This window comes from Leishmania braziliensis, chromosome 21, assembly GCF_000002845.2.
Source record: "Leishmania braziliensis MHOM/BR/75/M2904 complete genome, chromosome 21".
Lineage (NCBI taxonomy): Eukaryota > Euglenozoa > Kinetoplastea > Trypanosomatida > Trypanosomatidae > Leishmania > Leishmania braziliensis.
In genome coordinates, this window is record NC_009313.2 from 565,439 (window position 1) to 576,145 (window position 10,707).

Below are 10,707 nucleotides of genomic sequence, written 5' to 3' on the forward strand. Positions count from 1 at the left end.
GGGGTTGAACGGTGGTGCAAGGACGGAGAAGGAAATCGAGGCGACACTCGTCACGGGGTGAGATCACTCACACGAGGCATATGTAGCGCACTAGACCGCAGCAGAAAGTGACGATGGGTCCTTCTCCCACAGAGTGGGTAGTGGACTCCGGATGCCATGCACTGAGGTAGCGGGCATCATCAGGGGAAGAGGGGAAGAGGGGAAGAGGCGGCCAAGAAGAGAACGAGAGACCAACTATAGTCAGGACGTGAGAAGCGAGAGACACATCGGAGCAAACGACTTTGTAGACTTACAAATCAAGTGCGCGTGGCACCCCCCCCCCATATCTGCCGAAGGGAGGAGGGGATCACCGCGTGGAGAGGAATGGGAGGAGGAACTCCAGTGCCACCACGCACAAGCAGACAAGGCGGCAGAGAAGGCAGCCCTGTGGGAGAGCACGAACAAGACAGGCATCCGCTCCAGTGGTGCGGCAAAGATGGGAACGACCACACACATAAGGGACGGGAAGCAATGAAACGGGAAGGGCGCAGATCAGCCACGCATCGCGTACCGGCGCCCCTCCCTCACCCCCACCGCCGCCGCCTCATTTGCGGGCGAAGGCGGTCGATGCAGATGGTCCCCCGCTAGCCATGGAAGCTCTGCTGTTTGGGGCTACCGCTGGATGGGGCGGAGGATGCAGTGGCCTCTTGACAGAAGTAGCTGAGGTTGGGACTTCTTCATCTTCCTCGTCCTCCTCATCTTCCTCGTCTTCCTCATCTTCCTCGTCCTCCTCATCTTCCTCGTATTCCGAAGTTTCCTCCTCTTCGTACTCGTACTCCTCATCGTCTTCGTCCTCGCTGGGCTCCTCCACTTTCACAGCACCGGTCTTGGCGGATGGTGTGGGTGCCGTTGCAGATGCGCCTCTCAAAGGCTCCGTGGCGAGAGGCGGAACAACCGGTCGCGCCATCGCTGGCTTCACTGCAGCGGCGCTGCTCAAGGAAGATGGAGATGGCGTGGCTTGCAGCGAGGTGGGGCCCGCGTGAAGCATCGAGCGACTGCCGAGCGATGCCGCCACTGCACCACCAGCAGCAGCAGTAGCAGACGTGAATGAGCGAGCCGCGGCAGCGCCTGGAATGATGGGAGATTGCTGTGGCTGGCGAACGGATCGCTGCATCGTCGACACCTCTGGTGTTTCCTCGTCTTCCTCGTCCTCTTCACTGGTGGTCGCAGGTTGTGTGCTGACTGGGGCCGCGGCGGTAGAGGCAGGCAGTGGTGCCGGCACCGGTGTTGAAGGAACTGAGATGCTAGGCGATGCAGCGAGGCCACCCAGGGCGGACTGACGACCCCTAGTGGCGGATAAAAGGGGTAGCGGTGGCGGCTGCGAATCCGACGCGTCCGAGCCGCCCTCGTCGTAGCTGAAAGCGCTGTTGTGGTAGTCATCCCCGCCGTCCAGCGCGGCGGCAACCACAGCAGCCGCGTTTCTGGAGAGCGGCACCAACGACGACGGTGCATCACCACTAACGCCGCCGTTAGATGCGTCATGGGCAGCAGGTTGCGGCGAAGCTTTGCCAATACTGCCGCGGCTGCCAGCATCGGTGCTCGAGTAGCGCAAATTCTGAATAATTTTGAGCTTCTGGTAGAACCATTGAATGTGCTGCACCGCCAGTGTATCGTCGTTGGCGCCGGACACTTGCCGAAAAACAAGCCGAATCAGCACCTCCACCTCTTTTGTGGAGAAGTTAAGATAGTCCAAGCTGGACACAATCTCGCTAACCACGTCCCTGTTGAAGATGTACCGCAGAAATAGTGCCGGCCGGAGAAAAAGGCGCGGTACCACCTCTCGCACGTCGGTGTCGGTTGGGAGAATTAGCTGCAGCGTGGTCTGCATAACCAGGAGGTCCGTTCGCAGTCGCATAAGACCGGCCTGCGAGATGGCCTTGTTGCGGAGATGGGCCAGCTCCATCAAGATTAACTCACTCGCCGGCTTTCCAGCAGTCAGGCACGTGTACTTGATCTTCTTCGCGTGTAGGTGCTGGCGCAGGATCGCGTAGAAGTTGTGCACACGCCGCGCGTACGCCTGGACGAACATGTCGGCGGCGCTCGACACCGCTACCACGTCGTATGATACATCACGCAGCTGCGGAAGAAACAGAAACGCAAGAAAGCGTGCCTCGACAGACAGGTGAAAAAGCGCGACTTGCGCAATCGAGCAGAGACGCACGAGGTGGCTCGAAAGGCGGACCTTCTGCTGCGCCGCGTAGTCACTGTCGATAAACTCCGAGGAGGTGGCAGTGCTGATGCGCATCTCCTGAGTAAAGCAGTAGCCCGGCACGCAGCAGTCCGTGTAGTTGTGCGCAGTGCGTCGGCTCGGCCATAGGTAGCGTAGCAGCAAATCGCACAGCCACTCGGCCGAGGTGCAGAGAAGCGCGAACGCGACGAGGGTGCTGTCGTCGTGCACGCAGATGTCCCGTGGCTCCATCCGGCCAATCTGCCGATCCAACTCTGCCTCCGCGTCATCCGCACCGCCGCCACCTCCAGGGGAGACGGCAAACGATGTCTCTAACATGCGCATCGCCTCCAGCAGGGACACCGTCGAGTTGTACTCGTGCCCGCTCGTCCGCTCATTACTGTTGAACTGGTAGTAGCGGTAGAGGTCCTGATCAATGTACTTGTGTGCCTCCATGATATTCTCTTCGTCCACCAGAGCAGCCCACTTGCGATTTGGCATGCCGGCAAACGCGTCCGCGAAGGGCCTGTTCAGCAGTCGGTGGGCGAGGGTGCCGCGGCCGAGCCACTGTACCTGTCGCTTCAGGAATACCACCAGCTCCATGATAAGCGCCTCCGACGTGTTCTGCTCCACCTCCTCCGTCAGGGATTTGGGAAGAATGTCGCGCACGTTATTCACCTTCGCCAGCACCTGCCCCACATACTGCACACACGCAAGGATGGGGTACTGCACCTCGTCCACGACAACCGCCGGCCAAGCGCCGTTGAGTGTGTTCATCGCCGTCGGCGCCTTGCCGCTGCGCTGCGCTGTGGGGTCCGTGCCTGCAAGCGGCGTAGAGGCAGACGACGCCGCTCCTGCAGCACTGTTGCCGGCGTTGTCACCGATGCCCATGAGCAGCAGCTGCAGCTGCTGTGAGTGAAAGGCGTGTAGGGTGGGAATGTACGTGGCGCGCAGGAAGCGCTTGAAGAAGCCAACGATGCAGCTCTCCTCGCTGAGCAGGCGGAACTCCGGAACACGGTCGCAGCAGCGGCTGTAGAACCGTGCCGCACACACGTAGCACGTCAGAGCGTTCATCGCGGTGAAGACAAACCAGCGGCGCAGCATGTTCGCGTGCAGCAGTACCAGTGGTGCCCGTGCCCCGCTCACACCACCGCCGCCCTGGCCGCTGTCCGCGAGCGCCATGAACTTGGCTGTGTCGCTCTGCATGGCTTCCAACTGGCGTGTCTGCCCCTCACTGACCTTTCGGAGGTCTGCCTGTGCCTTCTTCACCGCGCCGACCAGGCTGAACGACACAGTGCCCGTCTCTTCCATCATGCGCAGCACGCCGCCGGACTCGAATGTAGACAAAAGACGCTCCAGCGTGGATGCATCGTCGCCCTGTTTGTCAGAATCCTGCAAGTTGTTGGCAGTACGCTGCACGCGACTGATCAAGTTCTTCTGACGAAGGAAGGGCAGCAGCGTGACGGCGTCGTCGGTCTCGTCCTGCGCCTCCTTTGCGTCGCAGATGGCGTGGAAGAAAAGCTCGATGTGGTAGTTCAGCTGCGACCACAACACCTGCAGGTCCCACTCCTGCAACATCCCCTGCACTTCCGCGACCAGCTTCACCCGTACGGCATCTCGCAGCACAGCGGTGAGGGTCAGCTGCAGCTTGCGCAGCACCGCCTTAGGAGTGGAGGGGTACGTAGCGAGCGTCTGGGCGCACGCGCTGTCGACAAGGTCGCAGATGCCCCGTAACGTGAGAAAGGGCTTGCATTGGTCGAAGCTGAGGAAAGGGGAGGAGTCGCTCGCAGCGACCGACTCGACGCTGCCAGACCTCTTCAGCTTTAAGGGCGCTGCGGCTGCAGCTGCTGCAGGAGCAGCATCCTTCTCCACCGCCTCGGTCTTCAGAGGTGCCAGCACGGCATCCACGTTGAAAAACCTCAAGAATTTTGTCATGACATCATCGGCGTCTTGGTCGCCACCACTGGCGTGCAGGGAGTTCGACGACGACTCATCATGCGTAGCTGGTACCTTGGGCAGGCTATTCTGAGCGTAGTCTAGTGCCGTCGTCAGCGTGTCGCGCAGCCACGTTGCGCTTCGCAACGGGACATCCACCACGTTCCACTGGCTCGACGTCGCCTCCGGTGAAAACGGGACCGGCTGGACAACGAAGGAGGACACAAAAGGGAAGTGTGCCGCCAAGACGACCTTCTGCAGATACGCCGCGTTGCGAAGGACCTTTTCTAGCTCGGTGAAGAGCGCCCCGAGCATCGAGTGCAGGTCGCGCCCCTGAATGGTAGCCACGGCTTCGTCGAACGAAATGAGGTCGTTGGCGAGGTCGAGGGCGCGCACGTACGTGCCGCGAATGGCAGCCTCCGCCTCGTCGTTGCTGAGACTCACCCCGTTGCGAGTGCGACGCCGCCATGCGTCGTACAGCGATATAAAGTGGGCGATAAAGCGCTCAATATTACGCGTCGCGCGACTAAAAAAGGTCTCGTGGCAGCGATCAATTTTGCCCAGCATCATGAGGCTTTTGATGCTGAGAGGCACAAACTTGAGGTAGTTGCTAAACACGTGGTCCTCCGTCGGGTCATCAGTGAGCGTCTCGATGATCGCAGCGAGTGTGTGCTCCTTCCTGACAGACCTGCCTGCACCCGCCGCCGTCGCTGAGTCTGCAGTGGTGCCGCCGTGTGTCGAGGCGCCGCCGCCGCCGCCGTCGCCCTCTCGGTGAGTTTCGCCCGCACTGTCCTCCTCCTCCACCGTGCCGTCATTGCCGGATGTGCCAATATTGGCTCCTTTCCAATACGTATAGATGGCGTCCTGCATGCTTGGAGCAGCCACGTGGGTGTCCTTTGTGTCACGCTCGCTGCTATCAAGTAACGCCTGCAGAAGCTGCGCATCCGCCTCTACAAGGCGCTCATGCCGAAAAACGCACGCCAGCAGGTCGTCGATAATAAGGTGGTGCAGCGTCGACACGGTAGCGTTGTGTGTGTCGCGAAGAGTCTGTACTGCGCGTACACCCCTCATCTCGTCACTGGCGAGTAGCCGCGCCTGCGTCTGCAGCTTCTGCACTGCCGCAAGGTAGTGTCGATTCTGTATGAGACCCTTCACCTCCGTTTCGGCGAGAACCACCTCCTGGATGTGCTTGAACGCGTCGACCATGAACAGTGATTTGGCGGCACGCAGCCGCAACACCTTGAGCTCCCCAGCGTGACTTTCCAGCGAGCCTACTGCGTCGGCGAGCTCCTTCTTGAACTGCGCCAGTGTGTCGTCGCTGCCGGAGACCGCCAGTACCATCTCGGAGAAGTCGTAGATGGCGTTGTTGAACTCCTGGTGGTGAGCGTCGATGTAGTCGGCAAGGTCCGCGTTGATTTCAGCCTCGAGGTCCTTGTAGTCCATCAAGTTGTCGTCGATCTCGTGCAGCGACGCCTCGCCGCCGGTGGTTTCCGAGACAATGATGCCGACAACGTGCTCGTGCGGCACGAAGTCCTCGCTAAGCAGCTCCGTGTCGACATCTTCGAAGAGGTCCTTTGTGTTCATCACAAAATCTCGATCGACAGCGGAGAGCTGATCGACGTCCTCCTCGTCTAGTTCATCCTGGTACCTGGGCGAGGCGGTGCTATTTGGCATCTTGGCCTTGAAGAGCTGCCGCGAGAGGTTTGCGGCGATTAGCGCACTGCGCTGCGCAGTCAAAGCAGCGACAGCGGAATCGCCAGCGCGCTCCGCCGCGGTGCTACTAGTAAGACCTCCGCTGGGACCCGCAGCGGCGCCGCCGCTCCTTGATGTCGTCTTCATGAGCGCTGGGGTGGGAAGCGAGCCGGCAGACCCCGGCGCTTTTGCAGAAAGTAATCGCCCTCCTCCGTGGCTGCCGTCGTCCCTGTCGTACCTCTCATCGCTCTCTGCATACACTTCTTCTTCATCGACGGCGTCGTCGTCGCTAAACAGACGCGCGACGCCTCGCTGTTGACCCACTGCCGCCAGCGTGTCAGCCGCAGCGGCAGAGAGCGGGACGCGTGCACTTGCGGTGTTGGCGGACTCGTCAATGCGGCCAAACCCACTACTGCTGACTCTTGAACTGGCGTTCTGTCGGAGAAGGACACCAGCGGTGCTGCTCACCTGACTGCTGCCGAGTCCCGTTGAGAAAGGCGTCGATGCGCCGGGCGCTCCACCGCCGTTGTTGTTGCCTGCCGAATAACGCCACGCACACATCTGGGCCAGTAGAGAGAGAGGGCAGCTGGAGATGGCACACGGGCAAAGACGAGTAATGACGAAAAGCACGACAAAATCGCCGTACGTGACGTGGGTGTAGACGGCGAGAAAAAGGCAAGACGTAGGGGTAAAGATGCCACGCACAGAGCACATCGCGTGGACGTGCTTGACTACCGCACGGATGAGGCGCTCTTGCTAAGCGCGTGGAGGTGTGTTTATCGGGGAGGAGAGACACAGAGGGAATGCGCGGCACTTTCACCCACAGAAGCACGTACAGTTGAGTACCCCGCTTTACGGGGCGCACCACCGCCGAGACCTTTGCAGGTGGGGTGGGGGGGGTAAGAGCTAGAGTGGTGGAACGGGAAGCGTAGAGAGGCAAAAGAAGCGGCTAGCAAGGTGGGGGGAAGGAGGAGAGGAGAGACAAATAGAGAGATGAGGATGGCTGGATGTCTTGTGACGCAGCCCACAGAGATGGATGAGGCCAAGAGAAGCCTCGGCGCCGAGGGGGAGCCGCGCGGGGCGTCTCTTTTGTCTTCCGTTTCATGAAATCAAACTGAAAAAATAAGGAAAGAACGAGATGAACAACACACTTCCTCCTCTGCTCTCTTCTCTTTTCTTATCTCTTGCCTCCCCCCTTCCCTCACGCTGCCTTACACACACACATCCACACGCATGCACACACCTGAGAGACATAACGGAGCCACTGTGCGAGCATGGGCGTGTTTCCGTCTGAGAAGAGGTTGATGAGAGGAACAGGCAAGAGAGAGAGAGAGAAATGAGCAAAATAAACCACAAGTCCGGGACGGCGCAACGTGAGCAGACAAAGACACAAGCGAAGGCCACCACGCCCGCCGGCGATCGCCGAGTGCCATGGGCAGCAAATACGAAGGGGAAACCCTTCTGCTTAGTTCTTGGCGAACTTCTTGCCCATCTTGTCGGCAGAGCTCTTCGACACCACCTCCAACACGTTGTAGCGGATTGTCTTGCTCAGTGGGCGGCACTGGCCAACAACGACTTCATCACCTTGCTTGGGGTCGAAGGCGGGGCTGCAGTGCACAGCCAGGGACTTGTGGCGCTTCTGGTAACGCTGGTACTTCTTGATGAAGTGCAGGTAGTTGCGGCGGATGATGATGGTGCGATGCATCTTGGTGGAGTGCACAATCCCGCGCAGGATGCGGCCGCGGATCACCACGTTGCTCGTGAAGGGGCACTTGCGATCGATGTACTTGCCGTTCAGCGCCTTCGCCGGGGTCTTGAAGCCCAGCCCGATCTTCTTGGCGTAGCGGATGTGGCCAGACTTGTTGACGTGCTTGGGACTCGGGCGGTGCATGTTTTCATTCACCGCCGTCTGGCGCTGATACGCCTTCTGGTGCTGAATGGTGGCATCCACCTGATGCGCATGGTAGTACTGAGGCACAGCGGACATGGTGTTCTTGAGGTCAAGAAGAGAGGAGTTGCGCAGAACGTCCTGAGAGATGGCGTAGGCGCATGTGGTTGCATATGTATGAGTTCGTAGAGTCGATGGGAGCAGGGCGCGGAGAGAGGGAAGGGGAGGTCGTGAAGTAGTATCCAAAAAGAGAAGCAGACATGTCATGGGAGAGGGATAGAGGAACACAGGGGGGGGGGAGGGGAGCCACGCATGAAAAGGAGCACTGAGCAGGTAGTAATTGAACGCGGCCAAAAATGCACTGCTGGGCTCACACACGCAGGCCTGCAACTCCTACCCTGGCGCGAATGGGCATTCACCGCGAGCCACTTCTGACTCTCCTGGGATGTTCTAGTCTCTCGAAGACTGAAAGCACACTCAGGAATGTCGAAGGCGGAGCACACCCCACCCACCCCCTCTCCTTCACAGGCACTTCCACACATCGCGCAGGTGGGCATCACGCGCTGCCCGCCGTTGATGCGTCCCTCACTTCTTTACGTCGATCGCAGGCGAATGGCGCGACATGTGTTGAGCGTCTGCATGCCGGTAAATACGCAGTGTGCGAAATCAAAAGAGAAAGCAAGACGAGAGAAGGGGGGGGGTGCGGAGGCGCTCTACTCATCAGCACCGCCCGCCGAGCACTACCAGAAGAAACGGGGAAAAATGATTGTTGACGCCTTCTCGCAAAGCACTGCGCTTCAGAGAGTGAGAAAAAGAGCGCAAGATACGAGCCAGGAGGAGGAGGGACAGATGCTGATGCATCACGGTCGCAAAGACCTTGAGACTAGAGGCGTCCGGAAGTGGCTGCAGAGCACACGCATACGTACACGGTCGACGAGCAAAACTTGAAAGCGACAATCAGCCACCACACCATGCGATCACCGGCAACAGAATAGGACCAACAAAGAGGGGGTGGCATACGTACGCCCACAGCTAGCTGAGACGCTAACGAGGAGAGAGGTACAGGGGGGGGGGGAGGGATGAAAAAACTCACAACAAACGCCTTGACGGAACAACAGGTACACACAAAGATGGTTAGTCACTCTACTCTAATGAATCCACAGTATCACCGAAACCTTCCAGCTCTCGAAGCTGCCACCCCAAAGCGCAAACCCCTGCTGGTGCCACCCCCACCTTCCTCCTCGCACCTTTTTGTTGCTCCCTACGTACCTCACTGCAACTGCACCGTGTCGTCTGTGGTCTCAGCCCCACCCTGCAGTGGAGAGGGCGGCGCCAGCATCGAGCCTTGGCTCATCTGCGGCCACTGCCGATGATCACCACTGTACACGGGTGGTGGCGGTGGCGGTGGCGCGTTGGTGACGCGGGTGGCCAGAAGAGCCGTCGATGCGTCCGAGCCACTCCGGATGCGGCCACGAAGGCCACCGTTCACAATACCAGCACCATAAGAGGCCTCACCGCCCTGAAGGAAACCGATATTAGCGTCGTCCTCCACGGCAGCGCCGCGCTCATCGTCTACGTCATCATAAACTTCCTGCAAGTCGTACTGACCAGAGTGGGAGGAGTCCATAACGACGCTGGGACCACCCATCATGGCAATCGGAGATCCTACATTGTTATCAAGGGTGCCTTCACCCACTCTCTGTGGGCGCATCTCCGGCATCTCCACCTGGTCGTACTCGTCGTTCAAGAGCGGGGTTAGGGGGCGGCTGACGCTTGGGCCGATTTGCGGCGCCCCCTGCGCCTGCTGTGGAGACGACGACGGTGCGGGCTGCAATGACGGTTGTAGCACGTCCAGCTCCAGCGAGTTCTCCGAGTGCGAGCGCCGCCGCCGCAGCGATGATGAAATCGCAGTGAGGTGGTGGCCGAGTCCTTTGTGAGTGGTGTGGTTGTGGGGATGCTGTAGCGGGCCTGCTTCGCCGTCCTTAGCTGACCCATTGCCGCTTGCAGGGGGTGCGGCTGCTGCGTCTTCGTTGGGGCTCACAGTGGTGGTGGTGGTGCCAGGGTAACTCACTCCATAGTACTGCTGCATCATCTTCTTCCACTCTTCCTGCCGCTGCTTTGCCTCGCGCCGCATGATGTCAAGCGGGTTCTTGTCCGACAGGTTCCACACCGCAAACGCGCCGTTGATCACCGTCACGGTAATGGATACGATGTACGACACGATGAGCTCCGTGTACGGCTGCACCGAGTGGTAGAAGTTGTTGCTGACGGTTTTCTGCTTAGAGCAGAAGGTGATGTAGTTTGTCATGATTCGGTTCTCCTCTGTAATACCGAGGGCCGCAATGAAGGCGAGCACCATCAGCAGGATTTCCCAGGTGGTCAGCATGTCCTTGCGGAAGATCACGAAGTGGTAGCGGATTTCGTGGGTGTTCGTCTCGAACAACAGCCGATTTGTCGCACTCACCACCACGTGCACGCCGGCGAGAGCGATCAAGTAGCGAATGTTCAGCACACCACGGCTCACAAAGTAGCCGATGTTGTCTTTGCTCATCGAGAACTGCACATTGTTGAAGAAGGCGTGGCGCCGGGTCACGTTGAAGACGCAGTCATCTACAATGTACGGCGGCGTGAGGGAGAGGATTGAGTTAATGAAAAAGTTGTTCGTCATGGAGTTCGATGCAGCAGAGACGGTGCGGATGATAGCAGAGAGGAAGCACGCAAGTTGCACAACCACGATAAACGTGTTCATGCGCGACCACCACTTCTCCGCGGGGGTACGCTGCAGGTGAAACGCTTGCTGGTCTTTGCTGTAGATGTGCATCTCGAGTGAAGTAACGCAGAAAAGTGGTGGGCAGTTTGGTGTCTGTATCGACGTATCTGGGCAGCCGCAAGCGGGTGCGACTCTCCTTCGTAGTGCTCTTCGGATGCCGTATGAAGGAATCCACCTTCGTCGCTCGCGTGGCTAAGCAAGATTGGGGGGAGGGGA

General features: G+C 59.3%; 3 protein-coding genes across 3 annotated transcripts; all 3 read right to left on the reverse strand.

The window, feature by feature from the left end:
• Nucleotides 1-583: 583 nt before the first annotated feature.
• LBRM_21_1670 (conserved hypothetical protein) lies at nt 584-5,815 on the reverse strand (the record flags this gene model as incomplete). The annotated part of the gene is made up of 1 exon (XM_001564819.2): nt 584-5,815. The coding sequence occupies one exon, from the start codon at nt 5,813-5,815 to the stop codon at nt 584-586; it is 5,232 nt and encodes a 1,743-aa protein (XP_001564869.1).
• A 1,483-nt stretch (nt 5,816-7,298) lies between these two features.
• On the reverse strand, nt 7,299-7,820 carry LBRM_21_1680 (putative 40S ribosomal protein S11; the record flags this gene model as incomplete). The annotated part of the gene is made up of 1 exon (XM_001564820.1): nt 7,299-7,820. One exon carries the CDS (start codon nt 7,818-7,820, stop codon nt 7,299-7,301), a length of 522 nt encoding a protein of 173 aa, XP_001564870.1.
• A 1,171-nt stretch (nt 7,821-8,991) lies between these two features.
• On the reverse strand, nt 8,992-10,542 carry LBRM_21_1690 (conserved hypothetical protein; the record flags this gene model as incomplete). Its single annotated transcript, XM_001564821.1, has 1 exon — nt 8,992-10,542. One exon carries the CDS (start codon nt 10,540-10,542, stop codon nt 8,992-8,994), a length of 1,551 nt encoding a protein of 516 aa, XP_001564871.1.
• Nucleotides 10,543-10,707: the final 165 nt, after the last annotated feature.